Below are 25,184 nucleotides of genomic sequence, written 5' to 3' on the forward strand. Positions count from 1 at the left end.
TAGAGCAGGATTTTTTTTTTTAATCACACCATTCAGTGCTACTTGAATTAAAATTACTTTTAAATGTTTTAAAATACTGAATTCTACACATTATTCAGTAGTTAATATATCTTTTGGCTCTAATAGTTTTTAGTATTAAACACTGCAGAACTAACTAAATTTTTACAGAAAAATTGCAAAGATACTACAGAGAGATCCATATCCCTTCACCCAGTTTTCATTAACCATGCTACATCTGTCAAACAATAAACTTACATTGATATGTTATTATCAGCTGAACTCCAGTCTTTTATTTAAATTTTCCACTTAGGCTTTTTTTCCATCTCAGGATCCAATCCTGAGATTTGACACTACATTGCAGATACCATATTGCATTTAACGAATAATTTTGTTTTTTGTTTCTTTGGTTTTGTTGTGGTTCTAGGGATTGAATCTGGGGCACTCTACCACTGACCTACATCTCCAGCCCTTTCATTTTTTGAGACAGGCTTCTCTAAATGCCCAGGCTGAGCCTGAACTTACAATTCTGCCTCATTTTCTCAGATAGCATGCTCCACTTCACCCAAGATACCAGTATTTCTTTATTTTTTCATTTTTTGTTTGTTTGTTTCCGGGGATTGAACTCAGGGGCGCTCACTACTGAGCCACATCCCAGCCCTACTTTGTATTTTATTTGAGACAGGGTCTCACTGAGTTGCTTAGTGCCTCGCTGTTGCTGAGGCTAGTTTGAACTCACGATCTTCTTGTCTCAGTCTCCCAAGGTGCTAGGATTACAGGCGTGGGCCACCTCAACATTCCTAGGGGGAATAATTATTCTGATATACTACAGCACCTTATATCAACACACCTCCGATATCCATTACTTCTCTAACCTCATTTCTCACTAGACTTCCTCTGAAGGTACCATCTCTCTAACACTGGCCTCCCTGCTGTTCCTTAAATATAAGCAAGCCTCGCCAAGCATGGTGGCACACACCTATAAACTCAAGAGACTTGGAAGTATGAGGCAAGAGGATCACAAATGCAAGTCCCAGTAACTTAGTGAGGCCATAAACAATTTGGCCAGACCCAGGCTCAAAATAAAAAATTTAAAAAGAGGCTAGGGATGTAGCTCAGCAGTAAAGCACTGCTGGGTTCAATCCTTCATACCCCCCCCCCACAAAAAAAAAAAAAAAAGACCAAGGAGGACCTTATTCCCTACTTTTCAGCCTTAGCTAAATTTACCTTCTTCAGGTATTTATTCAAAAGATTTTGTCTACACAAGCATTTCACTGATGACTTGTATGCTTCTTGGTGATTTTTTTGTTTTTGTTTTTTTTTGGGGGGGTACCAGAGATTAAACTGAACCAAGGGGTACTTAACCCCTGAACCACATCCACAGCCCTTTTTATATTTTGAGACTGGGCCTCAGTAAATTGCTGAGGCTGACCTCAAACTTGCAATCCTCCTGCCTCAGCCTCTGGAGTTCCTGGTATTAGAGGGTTGTGCCACCACACCCCAGCCACTCTTCTGCTCTTGAGTGTCCTCTTTTTGATACAATTCTGTAATTAAAACTGAGTTGATTGTGGCTCAGTGGTAGCACATGTGAGGCCCTGGGTTCGATCCTCAGCACCACATATAAATAAATAAAATAAAGGTATTGTATCCAACTACAACTAAAATATAAATATTCTTAGAAAAAAATTAGAGATATAAATACATAATAATTTCTAAATAATATTTTAATCTTAGCAAACTACTGATGTTTAATTTCTGAGAGCAACATGCCCATCAAGCTCTTTATATGTATGGACAAAAATAGAAACCAATTTTCAAAGCATTTTCTCTCCACTATTAAAAAAAAAGGATGAGGGCTGGGGATGTGGCTCAAGCGGTATCACGCTTGCCTGGCATGCTCGGGGCGCGGGTTCAATCCTCAATATCACATAAATATTAAAAAAAAAAAGATATTGTGTCCACCTAAAACTAAAAAATAAATATTAAAAAATTTTTTTTAAAAAAAGGGATGAGGCTACATAACAGAATGCTAAAAAGTTAAAGAATAAATAAAAAATAATCTTCAACTGGTTAGAGTAACTATGCATTTTTCTTTTCTTTTTTTTAATTTATTTTTTAGTTTTAGGTGGACACAATATCTTTATTTAATTTTATGTGGTGCTGAGGATCGAACCCAGTGCCCCATGCGTGTTAGGCAAGCACTCTACCACTGAGCCACAACCCCAGGCCCGTGCATTTTTTCAATATGAAAAGCAATTACAGATTTTAGACTTTACAACACTTAAATATGTCTTAGTAGAGGGGTCAAATCTTTTCAGAGTAGAAAGGAGAAAAACTAACAATGGGTATGCCAAAGAAGACATTTATTAAGGAAAAGACTCAAGCAAGAATAAACTATTATACAGAGAAATTATAATTTGATTACTATTAGGGATCAAGTAAACATACTATAGAAACAATTATGAAAACTGTGTGCTTACTTAGTAACTGGAGATCAAATTTCAAAATGTGGGCTGTAAATACTCGTAAGAATATTTGCAAATATAAGCAATAACCTCAATAGTTCCTTAGCATTAAAAGACAAAAGGGGCTAGAAGACTTAATTTTGTATCTTCACATCTACTGCTCCTTTAATCAGTGTAGTTCTTAAAAATACTGTTTTCAGGCACAGTAGCATACACCTATAGTAAAACTACTCTGGAGGATTACAAATTCAATGCAGCTCAGTAGTTGGGTGTTTGCTTAGCGTGTGGGAGGTTTCTGAGTTCAATCCCACTGTGCACTTTCCCCCCAAAAAAGTGCTTTCATTTCACAGAAGAAATTTTTATTTATTTATTTTTGGTTCTGGGGTTTGAAAAGTCACTTTATCACTGAGTACATCCCTAGCCCTTTTAATTTTTTATTTTCAAACATGGTCTCCCTAAGTTGTTTAGGGTCTTGCCAAATTTCCGAGGCTGGCCTCAAACTTTCAATCCCACTCTGTCAAACTACCAAGTTGCTGGGACGTAGAAGAAATTTTAAATAAGAAAATGGATAGGAATCAAAATGGATATTTCTTATGACAATAAAACTAAATATGTGCCAGGCATGTGGCGCACACCTACAATACCAGCAGCTTGGGAGGCTGAGGCAGAAGAATGGTGAGTTCAAAGCCAGCCTCAGCAATAGGGAGGTGCTAAGAAACTCAGTGAGACCCTGTCCCAAAATAAAATACTAAACAGGGCTGCGGATGTGGCTCAGCAGTTGATTGCTCCTGAGTTCAATCCCCAGTACCAAAAAAAAAAAAAAGTAAATATGCTAAAAATTAGTTTCCTAAGTAGAGCACTGCAATATGAAAAATGTTTTAAAGAAATACATTCAACTAATCGTAAATGTTATTTAGGAATACAAAATTATGAAGATCATCTTTTAACTTTCCCAACAGTCTTTCCAGATGCCCAATGAGCACTTGATTCACTTTTTAAACTAGAAAAAAAATTTGGCTGTCTGATATAAATTTGACTCCCAGGGGTCTTTCTAAAGAGACTGCACCTCAGCCTTCTGAGATGCTGGGTTACAGGTGTTCGCCAGAGCAACAGGCCATTTTGTATTCCTTTTTTTTTTTTTAGTTGTAGTTGAACACAACACCTTTATTTCACTTGTTTATTTTTTTGTATATGGTGCTGAGGATCAAACCCAGGGTCTCCCACGTTCGAGGCGAGCGCTCTACAGCTGAGCCACAACCCCAGCCCCCCATTTTGTATTCTTAAACACAAAATGTTACCACTGCTCTCCACTCCCATTCTATCTATAACAGCTCTCAATTCCTACAGTCTGATCAAAGAAAAATATCACCACCTATGATACTAGCAAATGATCCAATATAGCCTTATCTTCTTGTAATTTAATGGTTTAAAGTAACCCATGTTTATACATGATATTGGAGAAAAAAATATTCTATAAATGGGATAATGATTTCTAACATTCTTATATTAAGGCAATATTCTAGTCAGAATGTTATCAAAGAATTTTAGGTTGATACTGACATAATAAATTCAGAATGGCTTTTCTTTCAGGGAGAAATATTATCATTTATAACATCATTCTATGAACCATGGCCCTTAGTACTTAAACAAGTAGTGGGACATGGTGATGCACACCTGTAATCCCAGAAGCATGAGAGGCTCAGGCAGGAAGATGATAAGTTCAAGGCCAGCCTCAGCAATTTAGTGAAATCATGTCTTAAAATAAAAACTAAAAAGAACTGGGGATGTAGTACAAAGGTAGAGGATCCTTGGGTCCCCAATACAAAAAAAAACTCAAATACATGATAAATATACCACTATGAATACAGTTTTTACATATCATACACTAATTAAAATAATAAAATTAGAGGAATTAGTTAAGTAAAACAAGCAAGTGCATCAAGGGAAAGGGAAAGTACAGGGAATGAGAATGGTCAGATTATGTTATGTGCATGTAAAAATACTGATTTCCACTGTTTTTAAAAAATATTTTTTAGTTTTAGGTGGACACATATCTTTATTTTACATTTATGTGGTGCTGAGGATCAAACCCTGTGCCTTGTGAATGCTAAGTGAGCGCCCTAGAACTGAGCCACAATCCCAGCCCCCTAATTTCCACTATTATGTATAATTATAATGCATCAATTTGAAAAAAACAACAAAAAATACATGTAACTACAATAACAAACTAAGGTACTGATAAGGTAAAAGATTGTAGAAAATACTACTCTTTTCCAGGAGCTAACACTATAATATATGAAACAAAAATGCACAAATGAGACAGAATTTTATAAATGAGATCTGAACACATAATTATATACTGATATTGACTTATACCAGATCAATATATATTATTCTATGTTCTTATCCCTACATAACTCATTCATTCTATCTAGCATCTACCTTTCCTTCTTTCTAAATCTCTCAATATAGTGCTATGTACAATATACTAATTTGGTCCTGTTTTCAAAACGTCAAGTATTTTAAAAATAAAAAAAAAATTTTCATTAAATAAGAAAATGTTGACTTAAAACCCTAGTTATCCAACTAAAAAATAGGGAAAAGACTTAGACATTTCTCCAAAAATGATGTTCAAATGGCCAGTAAAAAAATCATTCTTAGCAACACATTAAGAAAATAAAAATCAAAAATACATTAAGATACCACTTCACTCCTATAAAGATGGCTATTACTTTTTTAAAAACCAGAAAAATAACAAGTGGTGAGAATGTATAGAAATTGAAATTCTTTACAACACTGATGGGAATGTAAAATAGTGAAGCCACCATGGAAAATAGTATGGCAATTTCTCAAATAATTAAACTTAGGATTACTGTATCTAGAATTTTTCACTTTTGAGAGTGTACCCAAAGAAATGAAAACTACAACTTGAAGAGATAGCTGTACACCAATGTTTATAGCAGCATTATTCACAATAGCCAAATGCTGAAACCAACTCAAATGTCCAATGACAAATGGATAGATTAGCAAAATGTGGTAAATAACATAGAATGATTATTTAGCCTTTAAAAAAATACAGTCAAATGTTACAACATGGAAGAATCTTGAAAATATTATGCAAACTGAAATGACGTAAAAGAGCAAATACTACATGGTTCCATTTATATTAGGTATCTGGAATATTCAGATTCACAGAGAATTTATTATTTTATAGGCATATTTTCAGTTTGGGAAGATGAAAAAGTTCTGGAAATAGACAGTAGTGGGATGGTTGCACAATAACATTAATCTACTTAATGCCAGGAAGCTACACACTAAAAAATTATGAAAATTGAAAATTTTACATTACTTCTTTTTTGGGGAACTGGGGACTGAACCAAAGGTGCTTTACCACTAAGCTACATTCCAAGTCGTTTTTCAATTTTTTGAGACAGAGTCTCACTAAATTGCTGAGTCTGGCCTCAAACTTGTGATCCTTCTGCCACCAGTCACCTCCTGGTGACTCTAGAGGCACCAGCATTATAGGTATGAGCCACCACACCTAGCTATTACATATATTTTATCACAAAAAAAAACCCTAGTCATCTTAATTTCCAGAATATTACATGAGTTCATTTCCAAATGTTATCTTAAACATTAGAATCTTTTAAAATTCCAAAATATAAGCCTATCATAGTGACACACACTTGTAATCCCAGTTACCCAGGAGGATAAGGCAGAAGGTCTCTCTGGGCAACTCAGCAAGACTCTCTCAAATTTTTAATTAAAAGGCTGGGGATGTATGTCAGAGGTAAAACACTTGACTAGTATAGTATCAGAGGTCTAGGTCAATCCCCAATACGGTGGGGAGGGGAGAATCCAAATCCTAGGTCACAGACCCAAGTTAAGACACCAGTAGCAGTACTTTTCTGAAACTCTCCAGGTGGTTTTCATATCCAGACAAGTTTAGAAATCACTGTATTAGTCTATATGTCTGCAGCCTTCAGAATAATATTTTATTCATTTATAGGTATATCAGACATTCTTAAATATTTATATAAAAATATTTTGTTCATGGAGTTAATATAGATATATAATTAAAGATTTATATTAAAATCCTGAAGATAACACCTCATCTGTCAATCTTATACATATTTCCACTCATTTAGTGAACCCATTACTTAAAATTATACTGTAAAGAACCCTTGGAGCTGGGCGCAGTGGCGCACACCTGTAATCCCAGTGGCTTAGGAGGCTGAGGCAGGAGGATGGCGGGTTCAAAGTCAACCTCAGCAACAGCAAGGCGCTAAGCAACTCAGTGAGACCCTGTCTCTAAATAAAATATAAAATAGAGCTGGCAATGTGGCTCAGTGGCTGAAGGAAACAAAAAATCTGGTCAAAAACTTTATCCTCTACACTGCTCTTTTTTTGTAGCTGTTTTAAATTATTTTTACTATTTCTTACCATTTTAAAGATGTAAGTATTTGAGATATAATAGGCTACAGAGTATACAATCGATTGCATATTTTTCATGCCCTATAATCCAGCTACAATACTTAACAGCTGTAGGACTTTGGAAAAATTACTTAACTTCTCTATGCTTCAGGCTTATTACTCATAAAAATGGAGTAATGATAGACTGTAAGAATTTCATTAAAACAAATAAACCCTAATTGTGAATAATATCTGGCCAGTTCTGGTTAGGTAAGTTCCTTACTCTCTTCTTCCCTGCAGAAAAAAAATTCTATTATTCACTTCTCAAAGGAACAGCTGAAAAAGATTTGTATGTATCAACATAGCTAAAAACTACAGTAAGAAAAGCTCAAGGGGAGGGGAAAAAAAATGAGAATTTTTTTCTTAGCACTTAATTTTTCTCATAAACATTCTTGAAAAGCATTAACACGTTAAAATCTGATCGTGCTAATCCAAATGATTTAACAGAGAAATGCACAAGTATTATGGCTGTACTTCAGAAATGTGATACATGATAATCTGTTGACAGCCATTAAGGACAAACTAATACAGACAAACAACACAGGGGAGGGGCAGACAAAAGATGTGTCAAGCCTAAAGGAATTACACCTAACTCAGTAAATGGTGGGTACCCTGACATAGGTATGGCATTCTCCTGCCTTTAAAAACTCTTACACTATCACAATTTAGTAGACAATTCCAGGAAGGTTTACAGATCATCAGGTATTAGATATCTTTCGCCAATAAACATTACCAAGTTCAGTTAAGCTTGAAGCCCTAGAATCATGTTGTTAATAGCCAATATATCCATTTAACTACTGATGACTTAAAATGTGGCCAGTCCAAACTGAGATCCACTCAAGATAAAACACATGCTAGGAATTCAAAGACTCATTACAAAAAAACCCAACTATTTCATTAGTATCTTCTGTGGATTTAATTACATGCTGAAATATTATTTTAGATATACTATATTAAAAAATTGTTAAAATTAATTTCACCTGAATTTTGATTGTTTATTTTTGTTTTACTTTTAACCATCTAGCAGAAATTTTAAAATTACATATGTGGCTTACTTTGTATTTTTATTGAACAGTGCTACTCTGAAAGACAACAAAGGAAATAAGTCCTTAAAAAATATAATCGCAGTAGCTCTCAGCTTCTCCATAAGTTCAGGTTTTCAGAGAAAACCAATCAAAGGACACAGTAAAGCTACTAATAGCTACTATTTTTGTAGCACAAATTTACATCTCATGGCACTTTTTTCCCCCCCTGGCAGTACTGGGGACTGAAGCCAGGGGTGCTCTATCACTGACAGCCTAAGCCCTTTATATTTTTTTATCTTGAGACAGGGTCTTGCTAAGTTGGTGAGGATCTCAGTAAGCTGCTGAGCTGGCTTTGAATTTATAATCCTCTTGCCTCAGCCTCCCAATTTGGGATTAAAGGAGTGTGCCACTGTGCCAGGGTTTTATTTTTAATTAATTTTGGAGATCAGGAGATAATGTAAAAGCCTAGTGAGGCAGAAGATAAATACACCTTTATGGGTGAAACTTAAAGCATATTCTTTCATCTACTGTCTTTAAAACAAAAAACAAAAACACGTGGTTGCTCCTGCTCAGAACGACCTGTTCTCAGTCTTGAATGTACTCTTGCTTCCTATTTAATAAAATCTGCTTGCTGTCACAAAAAATAAATAAGTAAACCCGTGACCAACTTCTTTAATGAAGCACCAAATATGTTAATTATAAATTTAAGTGCTCTATGGATAAGAGACCATCTAAAAGAACTTCCTCCCATGACAGAAATGTCATACAATACTCAATACAAAAGCCACTAGTCATATAACAAGCACTTGAAAGGCAGTTTGCAAAACTGAAGTTTTTTTGTTTTTCGTTTTTCCCCCTCAGGTACTGGGGGAAAAAGGGTCTTGTGCATGTTAAGCAAGCACCATACCACTGAGCTATATCCCTAGCCCTAATTTCAATAAATTGAATTTAAATTGACACAAGTGGCTAGTGGACATCTTAGACAGCACAGGTCTAAGACATCTTTTTTTGCAGTACTGAGGATTGAACCCAGGGCCTTGAGCCTGCTAGGTAAGTACTACACTACTGAGTTACATTCCCAGCCCTAATTTCAATTAACTGAATTTAAAGAGCCACAAGTGGCTAGGGACTACCATACTTGGCAGCACAAATCTAAAATATCTTTATGCAGGTTTGAAGGAGGAGGACTAGGACTGAACCCAGGATTGCTACATTTGCAGCTTTTTAAATATTTTACTATTTTATTTGTTTGTTTGTTTACAGTACTAAGAATTGAACCCAGGAGTCCTTTATCACTTAGCTACATCACTGGCCCTTCTTTTTTTTTTTATTTTGAAATAAGGTCTTGCTAAGTTTCCCAGGCTGGCCTCAAACATGCCATCCTCCTGCCTCTCAGCCTCCCAAGTAGCTAGGATTACAAGTGTGTGCCAGTAGGCTAAACAAGACGTTTTTTCCTATAAGGATCCAGATACAGCTGAGCTGGGGAGGTAGATCAGTGGTAGAGCACCTGCCTACTACTTGTGATGCCCTGGGTTTGATTCCCAAAATCGCAAAAAATAAAATAAAAAGATCCAAATATATATTTCAAACTAAGTATTTTAGGCTTTGTAGGCCATCTGTCTGACATAGTTATTCAACTCTGCTATAATTTTTTGAGCACTTTTCAGGTAGGCTAAGGCCAGGTAAGGTGGCATACACCTTTAATCCCAGTTACATGGAGGCTAAGGCAGAAGAATTGAGAATTTGAAGCCAAACTGGACAACATAATAAGACCTTGTCTTGATAAATAAATAAATGAATATTGTTACAATAAAATAGGCTAGGCTAAGTTACAATATTCAGTAGGTTTAATCCATTTTTGGCATATTTTCAACTTATGGGTTTATTAGGACAAAAATCCCATCATAAGCCAAGAAGCATCTGTAAAATAGAACAAATATAATGAATACACTGTAATAAATTGTGTGAATGAGGACGGACTCTCTAATTTCTTATTATACTTTCACCTTTTCACCTAAAGAAAGCACTTTATGGCTTCTCTGTGGCATATCTGAATAGTTCCACTCTCTTATATTCTCATACTTTGGAGCCATTGTAAGTAAAATAAGGGTTACTTGAATACAAGCAGATGACAAGTGATCTGATAACTAAGAGGGCTACTAAAGGACTAACAAGAGGGTAGCTATATAGCATAAATATTCTGGACAAAGGAAAGAATCAGGTTCTGGGCTGGACAGAGTGGGACTGCACAAAATTTTACCATATTACTCAGAATGAGGCACAATTTTTAAAACTTATGAATTGTTTATTTCTGGAATTTTCCATTTAACATTTTCAGACCTCAGACACAAGCAAATAAAACTGTAGAAGAAGTAGTACTGTCTATGTGGACACTGCTAATTGCCTACCCAAAATCCACATTCCCTCCTTCTTTTGTCTATTCCCCTTTTCTTCTTCTTTTTTTTTTTTAGTTGACGGACCTTTATTTTATTCATATACTTATATGTGGTGCTGAGAATTGAACCCAGTGCCTCACACAAGTCAAGTGCTCTACACTGAGCCACAATCCCAGCCCCGCCTTTTAATCTTACTAAGAAAACTCCTACATTGTTCACAGTGGTTATTTTATTTTTCCAAATAAAAGGTACTTCTTTCTGATAGAATGGCCAGTGATACATCAGGTTTCCAATAACTAATCTTCTCTCTGCCCTCATCTTCTGCATATCAGGTGTGAAGGTTCAATATTCACTGGGAGTATAAGGATGAAGCTAAATATTGAAGATGTCCCAGCAGAAGAATATAAGGAACCTTAAATCCTTGACGACATTACTAAACTGATACACCAGAATTATCTACCTCCAGATTCCTTACTACTTGCCATGTAACCCAGGTACTTAAGTTTTCCTGCCATTTGCAGAATGTATTCCTATGTTATTTTGTTAACAATAAATTTGTCAATTTTCAGAAGGAGGGGAAATCAAAGAACTTTTATATTCCCAAAATTATCTACTCATCCAATCAACTAAAAAGAAAAGCTTGAAAAAAAACACCAGGTGTACATGAAAAGATGATAGGCATATATAATCATAACCAAATATTGACTTCATATCTTCCCACATCATTCAGAAAAACAAATTCCCTTAAGTATCTCTACTTGCCATTGGTTCATCTCAAAGCCTCACTAATTCAACAACTGCTTAGGACTGAATTTTCTGATAGACTATTTTGTATTATTCAAATCACAGAGAAATGTAGTGACCTGAAACTTTTAATTGAAGAAGAAAAGAGTTATCTAGGGGCTGGGGATGTGGCTTAAGCGGTAGCGCACTCGCTTGGCATGGGTGCAGCCCAGGTTCGATCCTCAGCACCACATACAAACAAAGATGTTGTGTCTTCTGAAAACTCTTTTCTTCTTTTTTTTAAATATTTTATTTACATTTTAGTTATCTATCTTAAAGCCTTCCATGCCAAACTCAGAAAGTTAAGTATTGTGTGCTTTCTCTCATATGTGGAAGCTAGAGAGGAAAAAGGAAAAGGAAACTGAGGGGAATCTCATGAAAATGGAAGGGAGACCAGCAGAGTAGAGAAAAGGAATGGTGGCGGGGAGGGAAGAAGAAGAAAAAGAGAAGGAGGGGGCAAGAAGGAGGGAAGGGCATGGGGGAATAATAAAGACGAAATTATATTATTTTTTTAAATATTTATTTTTTAGTTGTAGTTGGACACAATGCCTTCATTTTATTTATTTATTTATTTTTATGTGGTGCTGAGGTTCAAACCCAGGGTCTCGAACCTTCGAGGAAAGCGCTCTACCACTGAGCCACAACCCCAGCCGCAAATTATACTATTTTGTTTTTTCTTTTTTTGGTACTGAGGTAAGGTGCCCCTGGGTACTATTGTGCCACATCCCCAGTCTTTTTATTTTTTCTTTTGAGACAGGGACTAAGTTGTTGATGCTGAACTCAAACTTGTGACCCTCCCAAATCACTAAGACTACAGGCATGCACCAACACACCTAGTCAAATCATATTGTCATATTATGTGCATGTATGAATATGTAACAACAAATCCTACTAGTATGTATAATTATAATGCGCCAATTAAAATATGGGAAAAAATAAATAAAATTTTTTTAAAAAGACAGTTTTTTATAATGTATATGTTAAGGGGCAAGTAAAGTGGTCAACAAATGCTTGAGCCAGGCATGGTGGCATATACCTGCAGTCCCAGCTACTCAGAAGACTGATATAAGATCACTTGAACTCAGGAGTTTGAGGTCAGCCTGGGCAATTTAATGAAACGTTTCCCCAAAAACTGCTGGGCACAGTGGCACAGTCCTATCATCCTAGCTAGTAAGGATATTGAGAAAGAAGGATCACAAATTCAAGACCAGCCTCAGGAACATAGGGAAATGAAGCTCAGTGGCAAAGATCTATCCTGATACACTTGATGCCCTGAATTCAATCCCCAGTAGGACAAAGAAAAGGGAAAAGAAAAAAGAATAAAACAGAATACTTAGAGTGCTTTGCCAAAGTTAACTTCCTGAACACATGCATTCATTCTCTGTAGTTATAAAATGAAAAAGAAATATTAAAAAAAAGTTAATTAAGACAGCTTACCTTTTATTTATAGGTTTTTCATCTTTTTCATAAGGCTTTACAAACCACTTGCCAATACGTACAAAGTTCCGGTTCATTAAACACCGTTCCAACAGATTGTGAACTGCTTTGAAAAGCAGAGTACGGCATTCATAGGAAAGTCCATTCTCCCACACTCCATCTTCTTCTTCTAAAAAAGAAATGAAGGAAGCAAAAAGCATTAAATAAAAGATACAATTTAAATTCTATATTCATAATCCCTACTCTACCTAAGAAAATTAAACTACAATCATTCGATATATTTCTAGACATCAAAGTATCAGGTTTCAAAGTTACTCCCCAAGAAATAAAAGGCCTAATTGCTATGCATTCTATCAAGTTGCCTGAAGTTTATTTGCACAATGTAAAATATGGGAATGATATTATAAATGTACTGATTGATTTCTCTATCAATGAAAAGTCCACCTGCTTGTATAATTTGGAAAATATTAAACATACTCTATGATGCCAATTTCTAAACTGGCTCACTTACTAGTTACCTTCTCCTAATTCTTTCAATCATTTGACCTGCCCCCACTCCCTCCCCAAAAAAACAGCACTAGCCAATTAATAATTAAATTCAAAACATTTCATGTCCATTGGCATTCTAATTCACGACTCAACTATAAAATTAAGTGATGAATAAAAAGAAAGCCAGTGGCACAGAGCCTAACAAGCAACGCATTATCAGCTACCTTAGGTCTCATTTTAACCAAATGATTTCCATGATTATGATTCAGTACAGAATCTTTTATTAGGGGAAGAAACTTAAAAGATTTAGGCATTCCCAGCATTAAGTTATAGCTATCCTCACTAACTATTAGCCTTAATTTTTGACAGCCAATCTATTAATCACTCCAAGTTAATCTACCAAATAAATAAGTCATTTTGAGATAAGTTGGAATGAATTCAGTAACCAATTTTTTCCCTCTATCCATTTCCTGCCTATAACAAAGCATCCAATGAATTCCACTACAAATAATACCACTTTAACATTTTAAATTTTTATATTTCTTAATTATTTAATTCAAATATAAAAATCTTCCCATAGCCTTTATAACTTTATAAATATTTTCTGAATTTGAATCATCTTCATTCACTAAGTAAAAATAGAGAAAACATTTGTTGCCAAAATACATTTACTAAACCTATAGAAAAATAACATTTATACTATGAGCTTTTGAATAAAAGATATATGCATTAAGAGTAGAACATGGGCTGGGCACAGGGGCACACATCTGTAATCCCAGTACCTTGGGAGGCTGAGGCAGGAGGATTGTGAGTTCAAAGCCAACCTCAGAAAAAAGGGAGGTGCTAAGCAACTCAGTGAGACTCTGTCTAAATTAAACACAAAATAGGGGTGGGGATGTGGCTCAATGGTTTTGTGCCCCCAAGTTCAATCCTGGGTAAACACCCCCATCCTCCCCCAAAAGAGAGTAGCACATGGTATTCAGAGCTTATACAAAAATGAGTATAATAAACATTAACTAAAAAGTATAATGACAGTGGACTGTAACTGCACTAGAAACTCTGTGCCACTATAAAGGTTAATGATGATTTGTATTGTTCTTTCAAGTGTTTCCTAAATGCTAAAACTCTTTCAAAGCAACTAACTGGTTTTTCAAAAAGAAGTTTTAGAAAATTACAATACTTGAGAGTTGGAAAAACATTTCTAAACATTATAACATTAATCATTAACATCAAATAAGAAAACTTCACATTCTATGGAAGAGACACTCATTAACTTCCATTTAACGTTAAAATGCTTACAAGGTTTCATTTTATTAAAGAAAGTATTAGGCTAAGAGAAAAGGAAATTGGCACATAGTGACTTCACTTTAATTAGTTAAAGGTCTAAATCACAAATAAATTTGTAAGTTGCTGAGGAAAAAAAGAATCTTACTTGCTCTGCTGTCAGCTTAATGAAGACCTATCATTTAAAAATTAAATAGCTATGTTAAAACTTTTACCTCAAATTATGACTTACAATTTCTAGAAATAAGTTTCTAATTCCAGTAGTATTGTGTAGGAATATCTCTCCCAATTCTTAACCTCTTTATGACTTATTCAGTATCCTTTATTACCACTTACCTCAAAAATCCCTACCTTCTAAGAAGCACAATGGTTTTAACATCTGTCCTATACAAATAGCCTGTTAACAAGTTTTCCTAACTTCAGGTATGTTTTAAATCAAAGACCCAATACACAAAGTTGCTATTCTACATATAAAAGTTATACAGTTGCAATAAACCTCAAATAAATTATTCACTTAAAAATGAGGGACTGGGGATGTGGCTCAAGTGGTAACATGCTCGCCTGGCATGCACAAGGCACTGGGTTCGATCCTCGGCACCACATAAAAATAAAATAAAGATGTGTGTCCATCGAAAATTAAAAAATTCTCTCTAAAAGTAAATAAATTAATTAAAATAAAATAAAATAAAGATGTTTTGAAAGAAAAAAAAATTTTAAATGAGCTGGGTGTGGTGGCACACACCTGTAATCCCAGGGGCTCAGGAGGCTAAGGCAGGAGGATCAGGAGTTTCAAAGCCAGCTCCAGCAATTTAGTGAGACCCTAAGCAACTCAGTGATACTCTGTCTCTAAATATAATAAAAAACAGGGCTGGGGATGTGGCTTCATGGTTGAGTGTCCTTGAGTTCAATCACCGATACAAAAAAACCTTAAAAATGAATTTGCCTCATTCTGAAAAATAGTTTAAGTATAAAGTTGCAATTCATGAAACACCATCCAACAGATTGTGAATTCCTTTGAAATAATTAAAAATCTTTGGAATAAATTATAATTTATAAATTTCATATAAAATTCTGAAAATTTTATGGTGTAAAGAAATCCACTGCAGTCAAACTCACAGCTAAATAATTTAATACTAAATGTGGTTTAGGAATTAATCAGTATTAATTTGAAAGTACTTCTCTTTCCTTACTCTAAAATTTATCTGAAGAAACTCGTGTGAACTTAATGCTGTCAAGCAGACATCTCATGACCCCCAAATGCACACAATTCTCATTAACACTAAACAAATGTTATACAGAAAACAAAAGAGTAAAGCCCATCTGATGGGGTTTTCCAAAGCCAACAAATCTCTGAAGTATATCTTTACCTACAAGTGACTATGTAAACATTACACTTAAGTAATAGACTTTCAGTTTTTTGTTGAAGACATAATAAGTCCTAACAACGCTCCATGAAAAGTTTGAAGTTACTGGTTTTGTTTTTAGGGAGAGTGTCACTTAGAAACAAGAGGCCTACTGAGCCAAGTTTCTAATATTCTGATTTTGCAATAACAATAATAATGGTATTTTCTACATGTACTCACATATATAAAAGATGAAATGGTACAACCAACCCTCTAAGACATTAGAAATATGCAGCTCTAACACTAATTAAAAGAGGTTCTTAAATCTCAACACCAATATTATAACGGGGAGAAGGAAAATGGAACACATGGCAAATCTTTACCTAGTTCTTTTGAACTTAATCAACCATACTCTAATGAAAAAAGTCTGCTTAATGCCTTTAAATGTTTTTCTCCCCTTGTGTCTCTATCCCCACAGAATACAGTTTCAGTTTTGTTTTTAATAATATTTTTCCATTGCTATTAACACTATAACTTTTAAATCATCAGTATTACTTAAAATTTTTTACAAAGCATTTATTTGCAGAACACAAAAATTAAAATGCTAAATCTGATTACCATGTTTTTTCTGAGGCTACAAATTATAGTGGTGTCAAAGTGTGTCACAGGCCATCAAAATAATTCCTTCAACAACAAAAAAAATGAAGATCAAAACCAAAAAAGCTATATACCCAATACTCATCATTATTCTCAAAACTGACATCTTTAAATATCTCCATGGTATCAACTGCTTTTAAAAAAGCAATCTTCCTATAATTCTGCTGAACTATTAAAATACAACATGCATTAGTGAATACAGAAAGAATGGTTCCAAATTTAACATGGTAGAAAAATACTATGTATTTCCTAAAAGAATAAAGAAAAATCTTTAAAATGTTTAATCAGTGTTTGTCTTTAACAATAATTTCTCATTCATAATCAATTCATTCAACAAATACTACTGAGTGCCTTAAATTGGCAGTACTATTTATTTATGGCAAAACCTAGAAATTTTTAATTTAAAAACAGCTTGAGGGCTGGGGTTATAGTTCAGTGGTAGAGCACTTGTCTCCCATGCATGAGGCACTGGGTTCAATCCTCAGCACCACATAAATAAAATAAAGGTATTGTGCCCATCTACAACTAAAAACAAAAAAGAAAGAAAAAAAGAAAAAAAAAAACAGCTTGATATATTGATTATTTTCTTTTTCAAAAAGGACAGTCCTCACAAGAAATACAGCAAATGAAGTTATCACCTAAAAAACTAGCCAAATAAAGAACTGGGTCACAAGTAAAGTTTACAACATTAGACATTGGTGAATTAACTCTCTTTAGGCTACGTAAGGCAAAAAAAAACAATTGCTTTTTAGTTTGGCTAGCACTAGGTAACTACTATAGATGGTTGCTGTTTTGTATTTGTCAACCCTGTTAAAAGCTGTCACATGGTTATGGTCCACTATAATTAGTATCCTTCAACAACAGCATCCAAAATTAAATCTGGAACAATGGCCCACTTAAAATTTGAGTTGTACACATTATGATGGAATTCTGGTACAATAAAAATATTTGAATAGATTGCTAAAATCCAGTATACAGACCCCAAGAACTAGGAAAAAGAAGAAATATTTAGACTTGATTGAGTCTGTTTTTGAGTTCTCAAGATGACAGTTTTCTCTGAGAGCCTCATTGCAGCCTAACTTGGGAGTAGTTTTATTTTTATTTTAAGGGGAATAATAAAGCCAATGAGGATAGCAATAAATTCCAAAAAAGTCAGGCTACAAGTTGGATGCACTGACACATGCCTTGTGATCCCAACTACTCTCGGGAGGCTAAAGTTAGGAGTACCTCAAATTTGAAGACAGCCTGCATAGCATAGTGAGAATCCATCTCAAAAAAAAAAAAGAGAGAGAGAGAAAGCAGAAAGTACACAGAAAACTCTTCTCCTTCAAGGACAGACTGATGAAAATGGAACAATCTTGCTTTGCAGTATGCTTGAAAGAACCAATCAATGTCACCCACTAGAAACTTCTGACTGGAGGACTAGAGCTAAGATTTTTCCCAAGACCAGTTTTATAGTTCTCACCCACAATCACACAACCATTAAATAAAATGTGCTGCCAGGCATGACAATACATGCCTGTGACTCAGGGGCTGAGGTAGGAGGATTCAAGTTCAAGGCCAGCTTCAGCAACTTAGTGAGAGCCTGTCTCTAATACAAAAGAAGGACTAGGGATATGGCTCAGTGGTTAAGCACCCCTAAATTCAATTCAATCCCTGGTACAAAACAAAACAAAACAAAAAGCTGCTACAAAATTAAATTTAAAAAGAAAATCTGTACCCAAAAAGTTTTGTCCCTGATCCTTTTTCTATCAAAAAGATCAAAATGGATTCAGATTCTCCTCAGGAGAGTAAAGAGTGAAAAGTAATTATTCAGCTTTCAAATCAAAAGATTTTTTTGGAACAAATATCTTTCTGGAATATTATAGTTAGACTAACCCCAGTTAAAACAAATCCTAATTCAAAAGATCATCTGTTCTTTACAAATTACTTTGTTGAACAGTAGAGACAACTGATACAAAATGAATGAGGGTTTAAAGTAAGCATAAAATCACATTTGGTATGCTTTAGCTAATCTTTACTAATTAGCAATAAAATAAGTTAATATTCTATTTCTACATATCAGCTAAACTTGAAAGGAAGATGACTCAAACAAGTGCTAAGTGACATGAGAAGATGAAATTTAACATGTACTTTGGAACCTGACTAGATTCCTCAGAACTGTCAAAATGTAGCAATTTAGCTGGTATCCTAGAACAGAAAAAGAACATTAGGTTAAAAAAAAGGAAATCCAGATAAAGCACATACATACCTTAGTTAATAATAAAGTGTGTATACTAGTTCATTAGTTGTGAAAAATACATCATTCTAATACAGGTATTAACAATAAACTGAGAGAGTTACACAGGAACACTCTATACACCCTTTATAACTTTTATGTAAATATAACCTTTGTAACTTTTATGTAAATATAAAACTATCCAGGCTGAGTTATGGCTCAGTGGTAGAATGCTTGCCTTGCAAGTGTGAGGCACTGGATTTCATTCTCAGCACTTCGTACAAAATAAATAAACAAAAGTATTATGTCCATCTACAACTAAAAATGTTTAAAAAAAAAAACATAAAACTACCTTAAAATTAAAGATTTTTTTATTTAAAATATTTATTTTTTAGTTGTAGGTAGACACACAATACCTTCACTTATTTATCTCCATGTGGTGCTAAAGATCAAACCCAGGGCCCCGCATGTGCTAGGCAAGCGCTCTACCACTGAGCTACAACCCCAGGCCCTTAAGATTTATTTTTAAAAAATATACTATGGGTGACACAAAGATGTCAAAGAGGTTAAGCAAAAACAATTGTGTACTTTTATAATCAAACATTCCAGTTAGAAAAACTGAGACTTCTAGTCTTCTTTGCAAAAAGAAATACATTTCCTCCTCCCCATAAAAAGTGACAAACAGAGAAGGTGGGGAGGATATTATCAGCATAATCACAAACATTTCAGTAACAAGATGTGTTAGGTGCTGAACCAAACAGAAGGACACTGCCTGTGACAAGCAGGCTCAAGCTAAATTAATCAGCTTTTTAGTTGCCACCTGGGTCCTTCCGGTTCCCCTTTCCTCAGTCCTTCACCTCCACTTGGAACTCAGGATGCCTCCTGCAGCTGATGCCACCCCCACTGTCCAGCTGCTCTCTTCTCAGGGGAGCATAAAAGAAAGGAAAGGAATACAGTGCCACAGATGGGAAGAAATGAAAAAGAGTTAGAGAGAGAGAGAGAGAGAGAGAGAGAGAGACAGACAGAGACACTAATTGCCCCAAAAGGGAGGCAGACAGTGTCCCTGGAGCAAAGAAAAGGGCAAGACAAATATACTCCATCTGAAAAGTGCTTATTATTAGGATATGTTTGATTTAAGTAACAACAGTCTAAATTAAACGACAGGTTAAAACAAAAACTAAAACATAAATACCACTGAATATGTAAACTGTAATAGTACAGGACAAGCTTTTGAACAGTAAATATGATTTACATACTATTCTTGATTGAAATAGTAAAACAAAATAATTATTTCCACTTTGATACATCTTAAAGGTATTAACTATTAACAGCATTCAGCAAAATCTGACAAATAAAACCTAATCTCCCAAAATTGCTTTCAACACTTTCAGGATCAATATCTATTTTAAAGTATGGGTACTATCATTTTAAAAAGTTATGCTAAAAACCTAAGTTAACTAAAGGAGAAATTTTAAAAATGATAACTCAGTTTCATTAGAGAAAACATAGCTGACTGATAATATGAAACCTAGAAGGAAACAATGTCCACATACTGTAGTGTTTTAACAACATTACAGGGAAACAGCTCACATTTAACTTTAATAGACTTTTCACCTTCAAATTTAGTCCTTCTATGATAAAACTAAATACTATATATCAAAAAGTATCGTTGATTCCACAAAATGTATGTCATGAATTTTTTCTTTTTAAAGGTTTGTTCAGATGTTAACAAGATTCCAACTTAAGATTCCAACTTAAAAGCCAAAACCTACAAATCAGCATTATAGTTGTTTGGGGTTTTGTGTGTATCTGTATTGCTGGGAATTGAACTTAGGGTCCCATGCATGCTGGGCAAGTGCCCTACCACTAAGCTATAAACTCTCAGCTAACTGTTTGGAGACTTACATTAATAGAATATCCATAAATTATTAGAGACTTTTAATGTTAACAGATTACTATAAACTATTGACAAACTGCAATTTTGGATAATCCATAATTGTTGATAATACTGTAATGCTGCTGGGGATGTAGTTCAGTTGTAGAGCACTTGCCAAGCATGCATAAGGCCCTGGGTTCAAGCCCCAGCCCCACTAAAACCAAAAACTTTCAATACATTTTAGTGAAGTGACTTTAATGATCACTTAAAGATTAAATAACTCACATATGCCCAAGTCAATGAAAGAAAAAGGAAGCTGGTAGGCTTAGCTTTTGGCATAGCAATTAGAAAGCAACATCTTGCTAAAACTATTAGGAATTTTAAATCCTGACATACATGTATGATACATACATACAAACTAATTATTTTACATATTTAGAACAGTATTACATACTTAGAACTAAGTCTACACTCTGGTAGGCCATCTTAGAAAAGTTGAAAAGCTTTATCATAAAAGAACTGCAATCACTTCAAAAATAAGAACACTGAAAAATGTTTTCATGAGAAGGTAAAAAGCAATTATCAGAACAAACAAAATTAACACACACACATTCCTAAACAAATGTTAGTTTTACTAAGTACTAGTTCAAGATACAGACACCTGGATTACATTTCATTAAAAAAAATTTAAAAAAAACCTTCAGGCCAGACAATAACAGAAAACTTCAGAGTGCTCAATTTCGAATAGGAAAGCTTTTTTTAAATGATCTAAAGAAAGACAATAAAATGAATTAGGCATAACTTTCCTATGTTTATACATGAATATACCACCAGTGAAACTCCACATCATTTACAACCACAAGAATGGGATTCTAATTAGAATAAGCTACATTCCATACATGTATGTCAAAAATACTTTACTGTCATGTATATCTAAAAAGAACAAATAAAAAAGTAAAATGACCTAAAAATCCTAAATTTAACTGTCAAAAATCATTGAAATGGGCTGGGGATGTGGCTCAAGCGGTAGCGCGCTCGCCTAGCATGCGTGCGTGCGGCCCGGTTCCATCCTCAGCACCACATACAAACAACGATGTTGTGTCCGCCAAAAACTGAAATATAAATATTAAAATTCTCTCTCTCCTCTCTCTTAAAAAAAAAAAAAATCATTGAAATAACCGGCTAAAGTTATTTCTTGTTGCATTCAACTAATCATTTACATTCCTATCATCAAAGATTCAGTTAACAGACTCTTACAGTCTAAAGTAAACACAAGCCTCAGTAATTACATGAAGAGCTATAGTTTTTCTTTCTAAGTAGCATTTGGTCCTAAAAGTTGAGAAAATAAGAAGGAAGTAATCATTAATTTGCTCACAAAATTATTTATGTGTAATCTTCTAGATTATGACCCTCTGTCTTATAAAAGCTAAACAAGTTGGCTCTTGTCTCCTTATCTTTGATGTAACAGTATCTAAAAGAGTCACTTTCCAAAAATAACAAAATTAACATATGTCTTTACAAGCAAATAAAACAACAAAATAACTACATACCTTGAAAAATATATCAGAGAAAGCTACATTTCTAGATACTCCTACAATGTCTCTATATTCATGCAAAAGAGAGCAGTGGCAGAACTGACTCCAAGTTGAGTTACACTTGGTTTCAAAACTATTATGTAACTGTGCTAAAAACTTTATGTTCCTAGATTCCATTTTTCTTAGGTTACTGTTACATGCCTTCTTTAGATTTCTAAACACTTGTGAGAAATTAAAGAAGGAAGCTGTATATTGGAAGGAGACCGTAATTCAAAGATTAAAAAGCCTCCCACAGGACTCGGGGTATAGAACAATGCTACATCACTTACCTAGGACACAGGAAGCCCCGAGTTGAAGCCCCAAGTTCAATCCCCAGTGCAAGAGAAAAGTAAATAAAGCCTCCCATAACATGCATGAATGATTTAAATAAAATAATAATAGTAAATTGAAACATGAAACTGTATTTTTATCTGGCTTTGATATCTAACAGTGGTGTACACAGATGTGGCACCATGCACCAGCCCCCCCCCCACACACCACCTTAATTTGTAATACAAAAAGTATTTTGGGAAATGTATACAATGTTGTTAAATCATTGGCTAGAAATAGTAAATTGTTTTCACCTGATAAGTCATGGTGAATAAGGTCAGCAAAATTGGGATCTTCACCCCACCAAAATATCCATAACTCTCTTCTTCCAGGTCTTTGATCTCGCCGCCAAACACCAAGTACATCTGCCTTAAGACAGCGACTAAAACTGCTCAAAATGGGGTCTTCTTCTGTCACCGGAAACAGAATAGGGGCAGAAGTTGGACCTTGCCATACATATCTTTTCCATTTAATTCCTGTCAAGTCAGCCTAAAGAAAAGAAAGTATGATTTTTTTATTATTGTACATTCACTCAAAGTCAAAAAGTATTCAATACAAAGTCCCCAATTTCAATGGGACATTAAAATTTTTCAATGCTGCTTATAACGCTGAAAGCAGATTATGACAAAAAAAAAAAAAAAACTTTAATTCAACAACCAGGAATTTAAGGAAAAAAAGAAAAACAGTTAAAAATTAACACCAACATGCCACTGAACAGCACAACAAAAACAATGCATCTCAAGTAGAAATAAGAGGAACATTAAATAAAAACATGTTCTTTAGTACTGCACACTGAGTATACATTTCCTCTCCTAAATTCTAATCTGAACTGGTCACATTTGTTTCTTGGCATCAAACTTTGCACCAACAATTAATTCTTAAACTCATCACTCCAAGTTTACAGAAGTCATGGCTTTAAAGACATCTGAATAATTCTTTTAAAAAAGCCCTCTTAATTCTTCACTCACACACCTCTTCAGGAAAAGTCAAATAGCTGCTCCCAAAGAAATGTCAGATTTATGTTAGTCTATCTTCCAAGAACCTGATCCTAAAAGTACCAAAAATAGATCCGGGTTGGAGAAGATAGAAATGTTAAACCTGCTCTATGTCTTATTATATCTGAAGAGATGCTGATTAATGCACATTGTCAAGAAAACTAACATTTTATAATAGGTAAGTGCATTAAAGATCTCCATTTAGCATTATGAAAGAAATTCAACCAAGGCAATTCAATAATTTAACTTAAAGAGAGAAAGTGTAAGATGCCAAAAATGAAACTGCTGATACATGACTGGCAGCTTACACTTGCCAACTACTTGCGCTCCGCCCACTTCACTTACCTATCATATACTCTCAATATTTCTCACAGCACAGAAAAGATTTTTAAAGTCACTCAAACTTTAAGTCAATGATGAACCTAAGCTATTGTCCAATTCAGGACTTGATATTTGCAACAGTTGGCACTTTTGAAAGTCTTAACTGTTGGATGTTACTAAACCTGGAGCAACCTACACAATTGTAATGCCTACATCCAGCTTCCCCAGATTTTTCACTCCAATAAAAACAAGGAGCAGCCGGCTGAAAATACTCTTAAGCAGGCAAAACAGACAAATATAGAAACGTTTAGTGCAAAACCACTGCACCTCCTCCATTAGTCCCTCCACTCTCCCAAAAACATAATGTTCTAATAAAAGCAAGATGGCTTGAAATTGTCAAAATGGCAAACTGTTTCCAAAGTTTAAAAAAGAAAACAGCATCGACTGATTTTTACACAAAAATATGAAGTCACCAAGGAAGGCACTAACTCTGTGTGAGTTTGACTCATACAAAAATACATAAAACGAAAGGTTTTTAACGCAGAAATCCCGGGATCCTATTTATTGGGGGAAACCAAATTATCAGGATAAGGTATAAAGATAACGAAGTAAAAGTAATCATGTAAAGTGTGAAAAAGTGTACCCAATCAATAAGGAGAAAAGCGAGAGTTAAGCAAGAAACAGGAAAATGTTAAGTGTCCTGCCAGATAAGGAATCCAAGTTGAAGACAAGACTGCCGTGGGGGCGGGGGGGGGGGGGGAGTCCGAAACAAGACAGAAAAAAAGCCAGCACTCCTCGGGCAGAGCCCAGGATCGCGGCGGAGTGAATGCCGCCTCCCGGGGCTGGCCGCCGAGCGTCGCAGGGCGCGGGCTCCGGCTGGGCCTAGCCCGGGGACTCTGGCATCTGGATCCGACCCGGACCCCCTCCCCCACGGCCCAAGGGCGCACCTCGAGGCCCCCTCCCCCACCGCCCGCACGCCGCGGCCCCCGCCCGCCGCCCCGGCACTCACCAGACAGAAGAGGTTACAGTGACAATCTTCCAGGCTGGCCCCGTTCGCCACGAAGGAGGAACTCATCGTCCCTCACAGCAGCCGCCGCCGGCGCCACAACCCACCATCCGCCATTACCGCCGCCTCCGACCAGAGAGAGAAACACAGACACCGGGGAGGGCGGGGGGGTGGTGGTTGGGGGGGCGGTGGAAGAGGAGGCCGCCGGGCCGCCCGCCCTCCCCACCTACCCCCCCGCCGCCGCGAGCAGCCCCCGCCGCCCGGCCGGCACCCAGCCGCCCGGGGCCGAGGGCCGGAGGCGGGAGGGCCGCGCTGCGCTCGCCCCGCGGGCCGGACTGCGGAGCTCGCGGACGCTCGTCCCTCTCCGGAGGACCGAGGGGACGTGTGCCCCTTCCACGAGAAAAAATAATAAATTACACAATAAATAATCAAAATAGAGTCTGAGTCGGCAAAGCCCAAGCCCGGGAGGGTTCTCCCCGGCGGGGAGGCGCCCGCGGAGGGGCGGGAAGGGCGAG

General features: G+C 35.8%; 1 protein-coding gene across 2 annotated transcripts in view; it reads right to left on the bottom strand.

The window, feature by feature from the left end:
• Positions 1 to 24,872, bottom strand: part of Med13 (mediator complex subunit 13) — a 90,486-nt gene extending 65,614 nt beyond the window's left edge. For both annotated transcript variants that reach the window (XM_027950263.2, XM_027950262.2), the window contains exons 1-3: positions 24,673 to 24,872; positions 22,602 to 22,836; positions 12,577 to 12,745 (exon numbers count right to left, since the gene is read on the bottom strand). In XM_027950263.2, coding sequence (XP_027806064.1) covers positions 12,577 to 12,745; positions 22,602 to 22,836; positions 24,673 to 24,738 — 470 coding nt within the window. In that variant the 5' untranslated portion in view covers positions 24,739 to 24,872. The remainder of the gene's footprint in view (positions 1 to 12,576; positions 12,746 to 22,601; positions 22,837 to 24,672) is intronic.
• Between the last annotated feature and the right edge of the window lie 312 nt (positions 24,873 to 25,184).

This window comes from Marmota flaviventris, chromosome 17 (genome assembly GCF_047511675.1).
Source record: "Marmota flaviventris isolate mMarFla1 chromosome 17, mMarFla1.hap1, whole genome shotgun sequence".
NCBI lineage: Eukaryota > Metazoa > Chordata > Mammalia > Rodentia > Sciuridae > Marmota > Marmota flaviventris.